This window comes from Tachysurus fulvidraco, chromosome 26, assembly GCF_022655615.1.
Source record: "Tachysurus fulvidraco isolate hzauxx_2018 chromosome 26, HZAU_PFXX_2.0, whole genome shotgun sequence".
Classification (NCBI taxonomy): domain Eukaryota; kingdom Metazoa; phylum Chordata; class Actinopteri; order Siluriformes; family Bagridae; genus Tachysurus; species Tachysurus fulvidraco.
In genome coordinates, this window is record NC_062543.1 from 12,904,650 (window position 1) to 12,924,784 (window position 20,135).

General features: G+C 37.2%; 4 protein-coding genes across 4 annotated transcripts; 3 read left to right on the forward strand and 1 right to left on the reverse strand.

Moving 5' to 3' along the window:
- Window positions 1–10: 10 nt before the first annotated feature.
- On the forward strand, window positions 11–1,688 carry c26h11orf1 (chromosome 26 C11orf1 homolog). Its single transcript, XM_027178634.2, has 3 exons — window positions 11–395; window positions 1,251–1,320; window positions 1,464–1,688. Exons 1-3 carry the CDS (start codon window positions 180–182, stop codon window positions 1,589–1,591), a joined length of 414 nt encoding a protein of 137 aa, XP_027034435.1. The 5' UTR covers window positions 11–179; the 3' UTR covers window positions 1,592–1,688.
- A 358-nt stretch (window positions 1,689–2,046) lies between these two features.
- On the reverse strand, window positions 2,047–4,845 carry cryabb (crystallin, alpha B, b). The gene is made up of 3 exons (XM_027178619.2): window positions 4,560–4,845; window positions 4,118–4,240; window positions 2,047–4,033 (listed from the first exon to the last, which is right to left on the reverse strand). Exons 1-3 carry the CDS (start codon window positions 4,749–4,751, stop codon window positions 3,830–3,832), a joined length of 519 nt encoding a protein of 172 aa, XP_027034420.1. The 5' UTR covers window positions 4,752–4,845; the 3' UTR covers window positions 2,047–3,829.
- Window positions 4,846–5,236: 391 nt separating this feature from the next.
- hspb2 (heat shock protein, alpha-crystallin-related, b2) lies at window positions 5,237–14,562 on the forward strand. Its single transcript, XM_027178620.2, has 5 exons — window positions 5,237–5,923; window positions 7,701–9,393; window positions 11,088–11,149; window positions 12,192–12,217; window positions 12,747–14,562. The coding sequence occupies exons 1-2, from the start codon at window positions 5,830–5,832 to the stop codon at window positions 8,114–8,116; spliced, it is 510 nt and encodes a 169-aa protein (XP_027034421.1). The 5' UTR covers window positions 5,237–5,829; the 3' UTR covers window positions 8,117–9,393; window positions 11,088–11,149; window positions 12,192–12,217; window positions 12,747–14,562.
- A 154-nt stretch (window positions 14,563–14,716) lies between these two features.
- Window positions 14,717–19,206, forward strand: fkbp6 (FKBP prolyl isomerase 6). Its single transcript, XM_027178772.2, has 9 exons — window positions 14,717–15,096; window positions 15,678–15,795; window positions 15,923–16,012; window positions 16,469–16,671; window positions 17,164–17,283; window positions 17,967–18,164; window positions 18,388–18,497; window positions 18,579–18,657; window positions 18,850–19,206. The coding sequence occupies exons 1-9, from the start codon at window positions 15,022–15,024 to the stop codon at window positions 18,868–18,870; spliced, it is 1,014 nt and encodes a 337-aa protein (XP_027034573.1). The 5' UTR covers window positions 14,717–15,021; the 3' UTR covers window positions 18,871–19,206.
- The last annotated feature ends 929 nt before the right edge of the window (window positions 19,207–20,135 follow it).

The window sequence follows — 20,135 nt, forward strand, 5'->3', positions numbered from 1 at the left end:
GCTGCACGTGAGCGTCTGCAGTATCCATAGGAACGAATGACAACACAAGGTGCGCGAGACTGTTCTTCTTCTCCTGAGGTGATTTCAGATCACTTTTTAGATTTGACTGTTTTTCACGTTTCTAGTTATTTTAAAGCACAGACTTTCGGATTTCAGCTACAAAATAGTTTTTTTTAGACATGGAAACAGGTTCGGATTTTTATTATATGCTACGGGCTTCTGGTCACGGTGAAGTTTGGCGTGATTTCAATGAAGAAGAAAAATTTCGACAATATGGCTGGAGATGTTCTACTAATGAGGAAGCATATTCACCTGCTACCCTGATTGGAAACTGGTCTGAAAAAAGGTTCGACACCAGTTTAACCAAAACATCACGACGCCCCCTGCCGTCCCAGGTTTGTACTGCATTCACATTGCCATTACCATTCAGGACCGTTCAGGGGCAGCAACCTGATGGCCCTGGGATTCGAGCTTATGACCTTGTGAGCAGTAGTCCAACACCTTAAACACGGCGCTACGGCTTCCAGACTACAAGACTCCTTATAAATGTTCAGTTAAGGACTGCTAACAAAGTCACACTCCTCAAAATCTGTTTATTATTAGTTTTATATCATGAGCTTTTGCTGTACATGAGCCGTTACTATAGAACCGAAAACGTATTATTAGGTTCATCTTAACTTCCTCATACTCTTGCACAAGCTCCGAGTTAACGATATAAACATGTGATTACTGTGAAAGCTTCTTTTACCTCAAATGAATCAACACCTTCAGACTAATTGCAGTATAGTGAACAGCGCTGTGATGTGATATAAGCTACTGGCTTAACCTTCTAATCTTTCGTGTGTAAAGCTTTTTGAAACTTTGAACTTGAAAGGAAAAGATCTATATAGATAAAATTTATATAATCTTTTTAACAGGAACAGTATGATACGGAAGTAGTCGTTATCAGTGAATGAAATTTATCTTCATTGTTTATGAAAGGAGTCTAATCAGTTTTACTAAATGGTGGGAAAATCTGTGGTTTTTAAACAGTGTGTGATTCCAACTGTGTGTGTGTGTGTGTGTGTGTGTGTATGTATAAATGGCAGGGAGTTTCCAACATTTGAGCAGAAGTGATAAATGAATGAAGGAGTGCCGAAACTTATTGATTTAATCACAAAGTCCAGTCACCGAGATGTGAATAAGTCGACACTTAAAATTTAGCCTGACCCAACTGACAAAGGTTTCACAGACAAAATTTATTTCTGCAGTTCTCTCATTACTTTGACACTACGTACTCATCCAGCTATAACAAAGAAGAGAAACCGCCAATTTACAGTTGTAAGTATGACTGATATTTTAGTTGAATTCAATCAAATAAAGATCATTAATAAATAAATTAATTAGATGTCTTTTTCAATCTGATGAATAAATTGTACTAGTTTTAAATTGTAATAGTTTTAGTTTGTTTTGTGTTGTTACAGCTTTTAAGAAAGAGCCCAGAAGCTTTCCAGGTCACCAGCCTGAGATGGATCCACCTCACACCAAGTGTGTGCCGAACTCATGCTATAAATTGGACTTCAGTGGCCGTCACTCCTCTGGAAATGCCTGAAATGTTATCGATGAGATGATATTAATAGTAGGGCATGTGTGTCGCTTCTGAAAAAACTCACCTACATCCTTTCAATAAAGTCGAGTTGTGTACATTCTCTGTATTGTGTAAAGAGCACATGACTTATTCTGTTAAAGAAATTGATGAACAAAATACCTGGAAAATACAAGTGTATTGTGAGTCTGAGATACTGTGTGGAAAACTGATGTCTGATCTGTTTACAAGGGCTGCCTGTCAGTCTTTTGATAAACGCTGCACAACACCGCTTAAAACCGCCCACATTTCAGTCTGGCAGATATTGCAAGCAAAAAAAAAATTCAATGACACAAAAACAGTAAAACTAGGATTTGTTTATAAGAACTGAAATGCAGTCTATATAAGGCATTGATAGAAATGTGTGTAGTGTAATGCAGCTATAATGAATTTAACTACAGTACCTATAACATGGGTAGTGACGGTCAGCTGAAAAACTCCTGAGAGCTCATTACCTACAAAACAGGACAGCGGAACAGAGATCTTGGTCAAATCCACAGCAGGGGTTAGCAGAATATTAACACCATTATCCATGCAGTGGATCTACACTAGCCAAATAGATTCGGGAAGATTCTGGCAGTAGACATGAGAGAGAATGGGAGGTAAAATCAAGGAGATATCATTCTAACATGACTGTACTTTAAATTTTAGCTAATGTCCATTATGATCATCTTAATACAATCCAGTGTGACATAATTGTATGGATAATTAACCCATATGTTATTAGTTAATGGGAATATTGGCATTATTATAATACATTCTTTGTTTGGTCAGAAATATTGGAATAATAGTAGTATGCCATGGATTTAGGGTATAAATTTGATGATTAAATTGGAACAGTGGTTAATGTTGTCATCATTCTTGGTTGCTATACAATTCTTGTCATCACTGCTTGTATCATTGTGCATTGTTAGGTAGTAATGAAACAACCCTATTTCTTCTAAAGGACTGTATTAAGAATTGTATTGTATCACTTTTTAGTACTGGCACATACTGTACATTGTTCTACTTTTACATATTATCGCAGTTGAAAAGTATGTAGATAGAAAAAGACTCGGACATGTTTCATCTTTAAATGACCACAGGATTTATTGATAATTTGTAGCCATGAGTATACACACAGTTGGTTCTAGCTATATTTTCTTTGGTAGTGTGGTGTGAATAGTCAGGAATGTTGAAGCAGGGAACTAACAAAGCAGTAGGATGTACTGTAGGCCTTTTTCACGGATCTGAATTCAGTTTAGTAATTTGCTCTTATGTTTCGTTTCAAAGGTAATGCTGGGACCAGAACAGTGTAAAAAGGCCACAGTGACTCAAACACTGACTTTTGTGCTTCCCTGCATTTGTTCCTCTTTGGTATTTAGTATGCAATGGCGAACACAGAGATCATGTGAGGGTTGAACTCTTTGAAAACCTTTTTTTTTCTTATTTGTAGCATGCATTGTCACAAAATGAATGAATCAGTTACAGTTTAGCAGCTTTGTCAGTGAGGCATTGCTGTGGTAACACTTGATGTCATTATGTTATACTCATACACGATGTTAATGCCCCATCCCAAACATTTATACCTACCCAGCCACTCAAATCCCCACTTTCACTGAAGTGAATATATACCTTCCTTTAGAATCTTATCAACCCTATCTGGTTTCCAGTCACCACATGTCATACAGGAGCAGTAAACGAACCTGTCTGACATTAATGACATTCAGACATTAATGAAAAGAAAGAGGTCTTTTTTTTTCACAACAGCATTTCCTCTTTCCTCAATACCTGCACATGATCTCTTTGTATTTTCTGGTCCCAAGTTCATTGTGAACAGGAAACAAATCACTGAATAAACTAGAAATTCTGTCATGCTATGTTTTATTGTTTTCATCAAAACAAATGCTTAAGAGCTCAGGCATCCTACATGTAAACCCTCACAAACTCTGTGCAGCCATTGTTTGGTTTTTACTGGCTTCGGTAAAGAAAAAAGGCCTTTTGTTTGGTGAATGTCTTCTATGACTAGCAGCCACATGGTGCAAACAAAACCAAAAATTTATACCAGTGGTGTAAATAGTTTAGATGTACCAGCCAATTGGACCAATACATATTTAACGCTCCATCCAGCACCTGATCAGATCCAATAGTGGAGTATAATTGCAGGGAAGCACAGAGGATCAGCAGGGGAAACAGTGATGACAGACTTAATAACATGTTGCAGCTTTACTTCTTCTTTTGGCCAGACACGGCAGACTTATCTTCGCGGGTAATGGTAATAGAGCGCTCCTGGGCATCAGAGGGCTTGCGAGGTGCCGTGATGGTCAGGACACCATCAGAAGAGAGAGATGATGTGATGTTGGCTGGGTCCACTCCAGCTGGGACACTGTATTTTCGGGAGAATTCTCGTGAGATAAACCCATGGTCATCCTGCAAGGCATGAGACACATTTAAGATCTAGACCTACTGACAATTTTTGGACTCCTTTCGATATCTGTAGGCCGATAGATTTACCTGGCGATCCTCATGTTTGGCATGAACTTCAATGTAATCTCCGCAGACCTTTACAACCAGTTCCTCAGGTGAGAAGTGCTTTACATCCAAACTGATGGTAAAACGGTCCTTTTCCATCTTCATCTAATAAAGAGTACATTAAATATATACATAGGAAATAAAGATACAGATAGAGGTGTGTTTAACTACACATCTCCAGAGTTATGCTTTCTTTGTCACTTAAAAGAGGTTCATTTGACAAGCAAAAGAAATATGTGAAACCCTCTTTATTCTGGTGATATGTTTAAAATGATAGCATTCTAAGCTCTGGATAAAATAACAGGGAGCTCAGAGTCTGCAGAAGAACACCTCGAATAACAGCAAATGAACCAGAATTGCAGAGCAAACTTTTAGCTAAAACCAAACTCAAGAAGACTGTGTTAGGATTGTAGTATGTCCTCACCTCAGAGAGCCCACTATCCATGAAGCTGGGCCAGCGAAAGAAGGAAGGGCGTGGGAAGTATAGGGAAGGATAGGGAGCCAGCACATCACTCTCTGAGATGTGTTCCCCAAAATGTTGATCAAAGATCCGGCTGGGAAAGAAGGATGGCCAGAAGGAGCGGCGGAACCACGGATGCTGGATGGCGATGTCCATTTTGTCTCCAAACAGCACAGTGCTGCCTAAATACAACCTGATGCTTGTCCTGCTTGTCTACTTATATACAACACTGGATCTTTCTGGAACAATGATGTAAACTGTTTGCTTCTCAACACCGAACCCCCCCGCCTCATTCTGTCCCTCCCACTTTCCACTGTTAGTTGTCTTGCTTTCCATCTAAACCGGTGGTCTGATTTCATTCGCAAATACACCGGATGGATTATTTCGCAGGCTTTAAAGAGGAGAAATTTTGCCATGTAGGATCAGTAGTACCCAATGGCCTTCTGGTTTCTTGGCACAGATATTGTAAACCCAGCTATCTTGCTCAGTGCCAGCGGAGATTAGGCTGTCTGTGCCCTGACATGAGGTCTGAACTCCCTTTGAGACCTTTTGTTTTTGGCAAAGCACTGGGTAAATGGCCTGTTTATTTGGTCAATGGTACTGGGATCATTCTGCATGGTCAACTTCCACAGAGTGACCTGTTTAGTATTCTGAATACCGTGTGGATTATATTTTTGTTCAACATATATATATTGAATTATCCAGATATCACCAGCTTTCTTGCTGATTAAAATAGCATTCTTACCTGATGGTTAAGATAGCATTTATTTTAATTTCATTACCCTAATCTACTGGACTGTGACCCAATAAAACAAATTGCAATTTTTTTACACTATATCTTTACCAGGGGACATGAATGTGGTGAACCTTATATTTCCTTTTAAAGTGGTCCTTAAGGTACAATTATGTATCTTCAGATAATTTTCAAGAACAAAATCCTCAACACACCTCCATGATGATGACTCAGGCGGTAAGAACAAGAGAAACCGTAACTGTTGTTTGAGTTTCCAGTATAATTCAGCATCTGCCCCCAGTAGGCATACCACCATGTGTGCCCCAACCTATTTCTAGACCCATTTATCACTCTTGTCAAGTCACAAGCTCACAGTCTCTTTGCTCTGCACCCTCTCCGACCCTTCTCCCTCTTGTCTCACTGTCAGACTTTCCGAATAGCCAGAAAGATCTACTTTCTCTTTCTTTTACAGTACAAAGGATATCTGCACTTGGTTTCATCATGGCTGACCGCACAATTCCTCACGCATACCCCATGAGCGTTAATTATGAGATGTGCACTCCTGCTCGGATATATGACCAGAACTTTGCAGAAGGTAAGGGATCTGTCAATGGAAAAACAGCTCTTAGGCTCTTATACAAAAAGTTTTGGGAATGCATTTGGCTAAGGATTTAATGGTTGTGTATGTAACCGATTCTTTTAAAGACGACCCTTGAATATCCTAAATTGTTTGTCCATATGGGTCTAAAAGATTTTCAGAGGCTAGTTTTAAGAATCCAGCTAGAATCAAAGAATAAGATAAAAATGAGATACGTGTTAAAACAAAAGGGTGTCAACTGGCATGCTTCTACCACAATACATATTACACTCTAATATGAGGTGCTGCCAACTTAAGAACTGAATGCCACTTGTAAATACAAATGGATCTGTAGCTCATGAGCCAAATTAATTATCGAATACTTTAGCCACCATCTACTGTATGATGACAGAATATTCTACTCAAGTGAAATATAAGGCCTAGGCTATGTCCTATATTTAGAGTTTTACTCGTGACCACACAAAAATAACTTCCTAACTAGTGCAGCATAAATACACTTAGATCAAGTATGATAAAGACTTAGAGTACGCCAGTAATATAAAGCCAAAAATAGAAACGCTGCCGTTGGCACCCATTTCCTGATCTGAGCCTGACAACACTAATCGGAAATAGATCTGGTGCTTCCCAGGTTTGTAACAGAGGCATGATTTTCTATTAGGATCATGCTGTCAGGCAACAGGTATGATTCACAGATTTGAGAGCTGCTTTATACATTTATTATACGTGTATATACACTGGATAATTAGCTAATGATATCTTGGCATCACATTACTGTAAACCCCACAGAAGTCAGGTTCTCATAGCTTGGCCACTAGGATGTTTTTCAGTGTTTGTATAGTATGAGTAATACTCTAGTGCAAAAGCTGTGAACACACAAGTAATAAAACTGGTCCCTCGCCCCCAAAAGGTACATAAACCTATTGTGTTTGACAAGACACAGTACTGAATCAGTCTCCTGTGCTGGTGGAATATCCTTGTCTGCCTCTTACAAGATTGGAAACAGGGTTATTTTGGCTACAAAGCTCAGTTGGTTTGCCGGAGGTTAAATACATTACTATTGGATTACTCCATTCTTTTTATTGCAATCAACAGTCAGTTACACATTAAAAAGTTTGGGACACATAGACATCAGGACATGGAATTTCCCCTGCGTGTGAATATACCAAGCATACAAATGACTCTTTATGTGGTCACTCAAGAGTGTAATATAAAGCTGCCTAGCTAAAACAAAAGGCAAACAAGTAAGTTTGTTATGCTTTTCCACCATCATGTTCACTCACTAGTAGATGCTTTAGCACTCTGTTTGCAACATCAGCTAGTGGGTGAAGTATTTCTTCATTTGGCAAAGCTTCTTGTTTACCGAGATAAGTTTTTCCCCTCCCAAACACATCCATGCACTAGTGAAGTACAGTATGTGTGGAATGTGTTACCCAGAATCAACAACAACCAGCAACCATTTGAATCATGTATAACGGACGAGGTTATGAACTATGAAAACTATGAACTAACATTAAAATGAAAAGAGATCACATTATATAATTTAATTGCAGTATGAACAATGTGATATAACTTTGCCTTTCAGCATGGATCCCAAAGTCCAGTTGACTAACTTGTCACAATATTATACACATATATATTTACATACAGATGTGTAACGTCTACAGCTACAATACTTACTCTCTCTAACACACATCGTAGACTATACAACAACTACACCTTTTTTCCATAACAACAGCTTAGTTTCACTATTGTGGCAATTTCTATTTCTACACAGCGTTAAGTCCTCAGGACCTGATGGCTCCGGTGCTGTACCACGGATACTACATACGTCCCCGTATCAACAAACAGCTGGAGAGGGGCTTCTCACAGGTGGACAGCGAGGACGACTGGTACCGTGTTCTACTAGACGTCTGTCAGTTCATGCCGGCTGAGTTGAGTGTGCGAACTGTGGACAACCTATTAGAGGTGACAGGGCGCCATAGTCAGAGGGTAGACGAACATGGCTTTGTTTCCAGAGAATTTACCCGCACCTACATCCTTCCTCTCGGTGTTGACCCACTACTTTTGCAAGTGTCTATATCTCACGATGGAATTATGTGCATCCAGGCACCAAGGGAGGTACAGGATTTAGAGCCAAAAATCAACAAGCTCAAGATTAGAGTGGACAAGAAGGGGGGTGAAAGCTGCTAAAGTGGACTCCCAACTTCAATTTTTTTTTTTTTATATAAAAGGTTTTGATAAACACAATGTATCACAATTGGAAAGTCAATACAGATTGAGTGGACATGATTTATACTTGAGTTTTCAAATGTATTCTTTAAAAACAAACAAACAAAAATAATAAATAATAAAAAAAAAATATTTGCAAAAATATTCCAAAAGTTCATGGCCTAACAGAGCTCATGGGTTTGTAAATTTAGAATTTATAGTATAAATCGATTTAATTAAAATTAATTTGCAATAAGGTGAATAAACCAGTTTGCTCAGTCATGCCAAGGAAAAGGGATATAACATACAGGATTTTTCATGTACAGTGTTTGTTATATTGTGTCTGTACCTGATTGTATTGCATTTTAAATTAAATAATTGCTTTGGGTTTAATACAAGGATCTATATTTATAATAACAGTCTTTTATTTTATACAGTCCTAAATTTCACAGAACAATAGCTAGAAAGACAAATCACAACTGTTATTTTTAATAAATAAACCTGCCTTAGAAGCGTTTCTTGATTTTGGTATTTTCACATACAGAACTGTAGTGCTTTGATTGATAGAAAGTATAAAACATTGTGTTGTTTTGAATTCTTTTTACAGAAAATCCTATTAGCAAAAGAGCATCTTTACATTCATGTTTACGTGAAACTAGAGAAACTCTATAGAGTAGATTTTCCTGCTTTACTTGTATGCAAACGTTTTGAAATTGTCAAAAGACACACCTTATTTTCAACAACAACAAAAAAAGAAGATGAACAATAAAACATCCTAAATGTCTTTCTAAACATTAAGTAAGGATCCTTGTTGTCAGAAACCAGAACTTACGGGCTATAAACACCACATTTGGTTCAGACTTGTAACAAAAATTCAATTCTAATACTCTACAGTGTTCACACCTTCTTGCGCATCCGGATAGAAAGAATTAGAATAAATTTACAAATATATATATTTTATTTTATTTTTTTAAAATAAAATCATTATTTATATAGGTATAGAAAACGTTGTCAGTCATTTCACTACACTTTTTCTTTTTATAAATTAACCAAATGAAATAAAAATAATTCTATAGATTTGCTAGTTAAACTTTTACTACAAAAGTACGGTCAAAGGGACAAACTTTGTCCTACTGCACCTGCCCAGATTCACTTCCCTTACAACAAGGAAATGAAGACGCTATTAAAACTGTGCTGGTTGTTGTTGTTGGACTCAAACATGCAGTCATGGGAAACAGAGTAACCACAACTTTGGATAAGTAAGTAAGAAACCGCTAAAGATGTGTATTTATTTATTTATTTATTTATTTATTTATTTATTTATTTATATTCCCTACTACTTATTTCCTTGATCGAGAATTTCTTCACGTTTTTCTTCCTACTATATATTCTAGTCTGTATCTAACATATAATCAAATGAATTAAAGTCATGGCTGATGGTATTATATAGTGATCTAACTGTCATATTGTACAATTAAACATTAGAGGTATATAATATCTAGGGATAATATGTGATTTTAGGAGAGTTTAAGGTGTGGATTGAGTGGGATATGGACAAGGAAGTGAAACCCGAATGAGGATATTTTTAGTTCATTGTAGCGATCAGGATAAAAAAACAAAACAAAAACAAGACACTTTATGTAGCACGTATACAGTTAGAACGTGTTTAAACGTATAAACATGCTGTAAATCGGAAGTGATATCGGAAAAAATAAAGCAGCTTACAGTGTTGATAGTGTTTAATATAGTCCGTCCTAAACCACAATAACATGCACGAAATTACATGATAAGAGTATTTTATATATATATTATATATATTTATTTATTTATTTATTTGGGTGTGTGTGTGTGTGTAAACAAAAACAAAAAAAAACAGTGTTTTGGTGAATCAGTGCACAATTATGGAAAGGAAATGATTGCTACATTTTGTTGAATATTTTGTTTACCGGTAAAACTCGTTGTTTCTCAACAAAAAAACAAGGGAAAACTGATTTATTTCCTTGTTTTTGTCAACGCACAGCACTGGAACTTTTAAACCCTTTGGAAAAAAAAGGCTCCACCCACTTTTTTTTAACAATGACGTCATTCATACTGCTAGAATATAATGTACATTTAACTTTCCTTTAGAATACTTTTAAAACACGCTTTACCTGTAAGACGGCGAGTCGTTTTCAGCTGTTTCACAATGCAAAGGAAACACTAAAGGATTGGGCTTTGTGTTGTGTGTCACACCACATCTCCAACTGAACCTTTTCTCTAGTGCAGGAGTGATTTGAAACTGTTATAAAATCAGAGTTCTTTTCAGAATGAAGTAATTAAAGTCCATAATTTTGCACGTTAAACTGTGTTTTGTTAAGAATAAAAAATAAAGAGTTAGTATTAGTCTATTTGATGAATATTTTGTCATTCATACAAAATGGTGAATAATGGACAGAGAACATCTCCATGGTTCTGAATCTACGAATCTTTAATCTACGATAGCTGGCCTTCGACTTTCCTATAGTTCAGAACACCACCAACCACCAACCAATAACAGCTCAGTTACCCACATGAGCAACACTTAAAACACTTTGTGTTCGATGACTGCATGTGTTCTTAGAATCCCAGATTGGTAGCTTTTGCTCAATAATAAAGAACAAACTTCTGGGATGGAATTGGCAACGAATTGAGAAAAAACAAAAAACTCAATTTTTTTAAGAGGACTCTGACCTCTTAAAACCTGACCTCTGACCTGGTGGTTATGTTATCGTATTCCGTGTGAAGCATGCAGGAATTATGATACTGCACTATTTTTGACACAGCCCTTAGGTCAGTTTCTTTTTTTAAAGTGACATTTTGCTTAGCTTATCATGCTGAAATTAAACTGAAATACAAAGAAGGCAATGTGATTGACATGCATGAGCTACTGAACAAGAAATGTTATAAAAGTTCTATTTTTATTTTTCGTTCATAGGTGGGGTTTAAATCCAAGGAAGCTGAGTCAAAAGAGGTCAACAAGAAAAAGTCAGAAAACAGGTGACTGACACATCTATTGTGAATACACTTGGATACCGAATGTAGTGTTTGAAACAAGACGGTTTAAATGAATTGAAAAAACTCTATTAGAAAAGCATGAAAGAATGGTGTGTGTGTGTGTGTGTGTGTGTGTGTGTGTGTGTGTGTGTATGGATACTGATTCACTAAAAAAAAAAGGAAAATACTGTATCTTTGGGCTGATAAGGTCCAAGTGGACCTCACATTTTAAACCAGCTTAGTGCTCACATCTCTGTATTGTACATAAACAAAACTAAACCATTTTGAACACTCTTATAATACCTACTATATTTGTCTTGTTAGAATATGCTGTGTATGATGCTTTAGTATTAACACAGAGCTCAGCCATCCATGGCCTATTGTGCTTCTACAGTATTTCCAAGCCCGAATCAACCAAATCAATGGGTTTGTCACCAGGTTCAGTGGTATAGGGATATAGTTGGAGTAACGAGTAACAAAAAAACACGGTTTAGGACTTTAAGGACTGGATTGCAGGACTGTTTATAAGTCAAGGGATTGGTTTGTTGCATTTTCATTTCATTGAAAGAGAATCGAATTTATACTGTAGCACATTTTGAACTTCCATCCACTTCCACTAAATGTGTGTAAGACTCAAACAGTTTACACTTTTAAGCAGGATTACTACATCATTCAGGAAATATTAAACAATATAAAGCTCTGTTTCTCAGTATGCTAAAAGTCGACAAATTGCACAGTTTGAGGTACAGCTAATACTGTAAGTACACCTTTACCAGCTAATTAGCTAAATAACAGGCAAATATGGGTGTGGTTGTGTTGGAGCAGGTTAAAACCATAATGTGCAGGGATGTGGTACTCTAGGAGTAAGGATGACAAACATGCTATGTTTAGGTGGCTTGTGGGTTAAAGCTTAATTTTCAACTTGATGTTGGGGGAAAAAAACAAGTCACTCTATTGTGTGCAATACAGGCTTTCTTTACGTGATGCATTAACTGTGTTGAAAATATAAGTAACAGTACTATTCTGTGTGTTTGTGTTTTTTCAGCTCCACCTGCAGCTTCACACCGCCAGGTATATATTTGTCAAAATTAAAGTACTGTACTGACTCTTTTGGGACGTTTACTAGTTTACTAACCGTGACATTTGCAGGTCTAGTACCATATTGTTTTCTACCATACTGTAATAGGTGATTGACTTTCAAATATTTAATAGTTAATGAAAATCAAGCTTGGTATCTTGACATACCTTCAAAGTTGTTGGATTGGATTGGAAGTATTTCCATCCCTCGGGCATGCAGGTTTTCGATAATGAGCACAAAAAACATTCCACCTGCATGCTTCTCTGAGTTAGGAAACAAGAGTATCTCTTTCATTCGAAGGATTTTAACAGACACTCGGAAATAATCCAATTTTTACTCTCATTGTCCGTAAATACAAACTAACCAGAAATCAGATCTCACCATTACACACATGGTTGCACTTGATTATAAAGATAAACTCTTTCCTTAAGAGTACACTGAGTTGTTTTTTAACAGCAATATTGCCACATTACTATTTTGCACTCACTTTAAGATTTCTGTTTCGTTTTCTTCTTTGATTAGACTATAGATCCCCACATATATGAGAGCGTCTCAGCCGAGCCCAAGTATGCCATAGTGAATAAGAAGAAGAAGACGACGGAATCTGATGGCCTGCACTATGCAGAAATTCAGGTGCTACAGTCCGAAAGCACGAGCAAGCAGAAGACCTCGCCAAGCAAAGACTCGAGCACAGAATATGCAACCATAGACTTTCTGAGAGGTGCTAAAACAAAAGAGTCTGCAGAACCTGCAGATATACTTATTCCACCTGGACAGCTTCATAATCTGATGGTTAAGTCTCAAAAGAGGAGGAGTGATTCCTCACACCGGGGCTCTCGTGGTTTAAGTAAATGAATTTTCTTTAAAATAATTGATATAAATGGGGGCTACATCGGCTTAATGGTTAGCATGATCACCTCACAGCTCTGGGGTTGTAGGATTCTGCTCTGTTTATGTTCTCCCTGTGCTTTGGGGGTTTCCTCCAGGTACTCCAGTTTCCTCGCATGGTCTACAGACATGCAGAGTAGGCTGATTGATGTCTCTAAATTGTCCATAGTGTGTGAATATGTGTGTGATTTTTGCCCTGGTAGTTTGGCACCTTGTCCAATGTGTCCTCTGCCTTTGCCTCGAGTCTTCTGGGATAGACTCCAGTTTCACTGTGTATGACAATTGGTACAAACGATGAATTGATTGATGGAAGAATAATTTGTATATAGTTTTTATAAATCAGGATGAGTTTACTTTTTTTAAGAAGGATCAAATGTATGTTATTTAATTATTTCAAGACTTGGCGGTTCACACTTGAGACAAACGCTGGGCAAAAATGTGAAAAGACAATGTCAAGCAAAGAACACTGTAGTATGCTCAGTTGATTTCACAGTAACAGTAGTAGTTGTCTCGTTAACCTATCTTTTTTACTACAGTATGCTTCCTGTGCATAATCATTTCAGGGGAAAAAATACTGCAGCCATATATTCTGTGTCCCCATCTTCTTTATTCAATTTGCTCTTGGAAATGGGATACACCCATGGACGGCCGGTATAAATGGGCTAGCACGGCTAAGCCTCCCTTTTTAAAAAAATAAAAAAAATAAAAACAACAATTCATTAGGGTTTAAATGTTGGCATCCTCATCAGATTATTGCTGTTACCAAATGTTTTAAAGTCAATTATGACTTTTATTGAGCCAGAGTGATGTGTTTTTAAGAAAAATACAAAGAATGGTATGAAGAAACCAACACACGACTTAAATTTGATATGCTTTTGGACTGATTGTTTAGACACACGGGAAATATAGTTGCTCCGTCATCCTGTTTGCTCAAAATGTATCTAGTCTAGATGTGACACTGTAATAGAGATGCTAAGCACACAAATGTAAATAGCAATAATATTAATAATAATAAAAATACTTAATATATTGTCTTCAATGATTGTAGGATAACAAAACAGACGTTTTCTGACTTTGTAATCGATTAATGACTGAAATCGGTGAATGAACTCCATCATGTTGTTTTCAAAAACCACATATGTGCTTCTTTATATTACCAATATGCAACTAATTTTGGTTTTTTTTTGTGTGTGTATATTTGTGTGTGATTATAGAACCGCCGCTCTTTTGAAATCACAAAATGAATTCTATGTTCAAGTATTCAAGGTCAGAAGATCAGAAGGTTTGTTTAACAAATATGTACAAAATACATACTTTTGGGTTTTATGTAGGAATTTTAAAAGAAAGAAAAATGTATAAAGTCATGCTGATTTTTATTTTTTTTTTGGTACTTTTGATTGTTATAAATGTTTGTAATAAAAAATAAAAGAAGTTTTACTCCTGGTGGTTTACCCGCTTTCACACAAACAGTGTAATCGGGATTAAAAAATGTAAATAAACAAACATCAATTAATTCATTATACTAATTAATTAAACTATAAACATTATAGTTTTAAAGCGCCCTCTTGGGGCGAACAGAGGTACTGATTTTTTTATTCAGCTTAAAAATACCCATCATAATCAACCATGGAATTAACGGTATAAAAATTATACCTGCTGTCATTAAAGTGAATGTGTGTTTTATTTATTGACTCAATCAATCGATAAATAATAACATGGAATAAAAGAAAGTGTATTAAATCTAAAAATAATAATAATTAAGTTGATGTTGGTTAATCACCTCAGCGTTGCGCCTCAATATTTGGCTCAGTCAGCGTTTGATCTGAGTCTTATATAATAAGCTAAATTCATTCAAAATTAGCCGAAGTTTATTTTACACGTAAATTCAATCGAATTGAAGCTCAAAATCATGTCGACTAACGGTGTGTGTTCAAGACTGATGCAGTTTATAGACCCAGAAGATCACCACAGAGTTGGAATTCAGGTAAAAACAAACAAAACAGCTAAAGATAGCTAATGCTAGTCACTAGCTAACTCCTAAATATTCAACGCCTGTTCATAGTATGTGCACTGACTACTTGGCTGTTTTTATAATTTTTTTTGTTTATTATTTATCTTTTTTTTTGTATTATTATTTTTGAAAATATTATTATTTAAAAAAAATGATTACTTCACTTGTTAACTATTGATAGCAGTTTTATCTTGGAGAGGGTAGATTAACAATCTTTGTCATTTTAAAGTAAGGTTTAAAACTTAAACAAAAGACACACATTTTCAAGCTTTCAGGAATCTACTTTAAAAATGGGAGACCTGTGAGTCCAGTGTTATAAAATAAACAAATAAATCAATCAATAAAGGTGGTCTATGCCACCCAAAATCAGCCAAAGGCTCTTTATGAAGATAATTGAATGAATAAGTGTGTGTGTGTGTGTGTGTGTGTGTGTGTGTGTGTGTGTGTGTGTGTGTGTGTGTGTGTATTTGCAAAACCTAACTCTAAAACCTAACTCTGTTTTACTAACTAATAGTTAAGCTTGCTAATTAATTTTGCATGTTCTTGCACCTTAGACCCCTTTCCAGCGTCTTGCACTTCAAATGCAAGACGTTTTAGGAGATGGAGGAATTCTCAAAGAAGTGGTACGTGAGGGAGAAGGCCCGCTTGTACCGAGAAACGCTTCGGTCAGCAGTAAGTATCAGACATGACATCATCGTCCTCCTGACCTCATTAACACCAACATTGTTCATCTGGAATTCGTAAAAGTATATCACTGTTTGCATGATGAACACATTTGTCATGTACGTTCGATCGACAGTCCACCTTTCTGGATTCCTGGAGTATTCGGATCAGCCTTTTCAGTCGACAAGGAGTTTGAAGTTTCCCAAAATGATGAAGCTTGGAAAAGGTAAGCAGTTATTGGTCCCAGTTGGCTCCTAGTCCAACAGTCCTGATCATTATTTTACGTAATGAATAGAACATGACATGGCGTGTAGCTAAAGAAATAATAATAAATAACTTAAATGTTAAACCGTTAATATATCAAAATGTATTAATTTCCTGTAACAGCACGTTCCAAAGAGGTTTTTTTTTTGTTGACATTTTCCATAGGCTTGTATTATTGCAGCTATAAGCAGTCATACTTAAATACTTAAAGTGTAGTTTACAGCTTTATTAGGAAATATTACCTAGACAACATTAAGTGTCATACTGTACACTGACTCTTATTTGAGTGTTTACTATGCAGCTTCCTGTGATTTAACTGTTACTATGGAAACGATCTGTCATAGCTTAAGTCAACATTTCTGACACTTCTGACCAATGACAGCATGCACAGCATCATGTCTAATGTTTTCTCAATCAGACTTGACCGTGTGGGGTCTCGATGTTGGTCTGCGGACCATGCGGAAAGGAGAGTTCTCTCGTTTTCTCTTGCAGCCCAGATACGCCTATGGAGAAATGGGTTGTCCTCCTTTCATTCCACCTTCGGCAACGGTGCTCTACGAGGTGCAGATCTTTGACTATCTTGATTCGGACCAAGTGGACGAGTTCTTTGCACTTTTGCCGGTGAGTTTTGTATTTTTTAATGCTCCAATATATTGTGCAACTGATTGATTTATTTTTAAAGAATATACCAAATCAGAGCCAGAACAGAGTAGGTTTAGATTTGTTGGATAAAATCCAGAAGGTTCTTAAAGGTGCTGTCAATTATTTTTAAGTCAAACACACACTTTTTGTTACTTTAGGTAAATTTACCAGCACATTCTTTCACCTGTCAGTAGAATATCAGCTAAGATGAAAAATTCTGTTGTCTGCAAAAACAACCCAAAAAAAACAAACAAAACAAAGATGTGGACCACCAACACCGAACCAGTCAAGGACAAATATGAGTCTCTTCTTGCCTGACAGCCTTCAGCATTTCATCCATTGCACTGGTTAAGTTTAATAGCTCTTAGCCATTACAGGGTTTTACATAATATCTCCAACATTAACCAGGATGTAATGTACCAAAAATACTGATACTGATTAAATTGCTGTTTGTCCAAATCTGTTTTACAGGAAGAGCAAAATTTGGCACCTTTGTCAAAACTGCTGAATGTAGTCAACACAGAGCGAAGCTTTGGAAACCGCTGTTTCAACCAAAGCCGCTACGAAGACGCCAAGCACAGATACAAGCAGGTGAGTTTAGGGATTCAGACTTTGTTTTATGTTAGAAAATGTCAGTTCACCTCAATAACAACAAATTCATATCTGCTATTAATACCTATTTTTGCCCCCTTCTTTCTTACATATTAATATTATTTTACTGCAAAAGCAATATGGGGGCACGGTGGCTTAGTGGTTAGCACGTTCGCCTCACACCACCAGGGTTGGGGGTTCGATTCCCGCCTCCGCCTTGCGTGTGGAGTTTGCATGGCCTCCCCGTGCCTCAAGGGTTTCCTCTGGGTACTCCGGTTTCCTCTCCCGGTCCAAAGACATGCATGGTAGGTTGATTGGCATCTCTGGAAACGTGTGTGCTCTGCGATGGGTTTGCACTCTGTCCAGGGTGTATCCTGCCTTGATGCCCGATGACGCCTGAGATAGGCACAGGCTCTCCGTGACCCGAGAGTTCGGATAAGCGGTAGAAAATGAATTAATGAATGAATGCAAAAGCAATTAGAAAAGAAATTGAACAAATGACTTGATTTTAGAAGTTAAAAAATTAAGATTTCCGACCCTTTTTTAGCAGAGTGTAAGATTAAATACTCTTTCACAATAAAATTGTGCATATTCACCAATACATATCTGATGTGAAAAGCTACAAACCAAAGTCAGGTCAGGATTCAGGGCCGAACATCTGCTTTATGCCTTTGTCACTGTAGGCCTTGACGTTGCTCAGGAACCGTGAGACAGCTGAGGAAGAGGAGAGGAGACGTGTGGAGGAGGCCAGCCTTCCCTTCCTGCTCAATCTCTCCCTCGTCTACCTCCGTCTGGAGAGACCTCGAAAAGCCCTGCAGTTTGGCCAGAGGGCTCTGAAAATCAACCCTGCTAACACCAAAGCGCTATTCCGCTGTGGTCAGGTCAGCGTCTTGCGCGCATCTCTGTCCTGTCACGTTATTAGAAACTGATACGAAAGTGTTGAGACATCATATAGTACAATACCAATCAATCCTGGCTTTTTCTAAACAAGCAAAACTAACATTACTGAGTATCACCAGCGAAACTCCCAACTTTAACTGGTGAACAACTCGCTCTCTGCTGTACGTAGTGTTGTACTGTTCACTTCTCTCCTCTCTTCAATAGGCTTGCTTAGATATGAACGACTACGAGAAGGCAGAAGATTACCTCACCATGGCTCAGGCCAAAAAGCCTTTCGACACCGACATCAACAACTTGCTACGAAAGCTGGCAATGTGAGTGGATGTTGCCGTTTGCTTCGTTAATGTCGAGAGAAAGACTAAAACGTTTTTTTTTTTTTTTTTGCACGCTTACAGCTCTTACAAGGAACACCTGGACAAAGAAAAAGACATGTACTCCAAAATGTTTTCTGCTCTTAAATCTGACAAGATAACAGTAAGTACTGTAGGTCCATTTCACTAAATAAACAACGTTGTGTTAAATAACTCACCACAAGGGGGCAGTATTTATATATGTATATATATTTTGTTGTGTATTTTTTTTTATTTTTTTAATTTTTTTTTTAAACACAGGATTCATCTGTAAATGTCTGTTGCAATAATTTTTACACACATGTCTATTTTTCAGTTTCCAAGGCAGGGGGATTGAAGAAAAAAAAAGAACTTGTAAAGAATTCAGAGCTGCAGTTTGACACGTCACATCGTGTTAAAGTATAAAGGAAGGTTTCCACCCAGTATAGATGTATACTTGACTACTAATTATGTCAGTTTCTTAGTTATCGTTGCATTGTTGCCTTTCGATTTAGCAATTTGTTCAATTTTGCAAATGTTCGAAAGTTTTTGTTTATTATTATTGTTCATGTAGGTACATACTAAAGGTTTAGTCATTGATTGATTTTTTTAGCGCTTACATGCTAAAATACTGCAGTGGATTATGTTGAGTTGGTTTTTTTTTTAGTTCATATTAAAATGTTTCAATACATCATTTCCTGTCTATTTTTGTAAACACGTCTCCTTTTCTACACGCACGCACATCTCATTGCGCATTTATAATGCCCTTATTCTGCTTTTCTGGCATGTCTTGTGCCCTGTTTCACACAAATGATGTCTGAGTGTTTAGAAAAAAAGGCTTTGAGTGTTTTCAGTGCATTATCACATCATAGAGCCAATTATCATCGCTGTTTTAGGTTCTGTAAACCATTTGTAATTGCTTCAAGCTGAGCCACTGCTTGTTCAGAGCACTTCAGAATTATGAATGGTTCTCATGGTAAATATGACGTGGACACCTGACTGGTGTTTTTTGGTGAGCGATTCATTCCAGATTCATTCCCTGCTTTACTCATATAATAAGCTCCACTCTTCTGGGAAGGCTTAAGCTAGGTGTTGGATCACGGCTGTGAGGATCTGTCTGTTCGGCCACAAGAGCGTCAGAGAGATCAGACACCGATGTCAGTCTGGGGTGCAATTGATTTCAGTTCATCCCAAAGGTGTTGAGAGTCCAGCACATAGCCCTGAAGTTTATTCAGTCCAAACCTTATTCATCATACTGGTACCAGTTTGAGCCTTTAAGTGTCTTACAGTAAAGATACGTGTACTGTGGAAACCGACAATCAAGAAGAACCACATATGGGTGTTATGGTCAGGTATCCACAAACCTTTAGCTATATAGTGCATAATTAACCCAAAACTGTTAGATTGTTGGTCAGAAAATGTTGATTTATTTCCTGTAACTGCAGCCATGACGTTAAATACGCTTGTTCTACGTGATCATTTCTAATTCACAGGTGTTTGTAGGCAGTGCTGTAGCGCTGTTATGGTAAGGTTTTTGTAATGAAATAAACATCTCACAGTCAGTAAGTTTCCACCCAGGAAAAGCACCACATCACTTTCAGTGTCCTGCGTGCAAACTTGAAG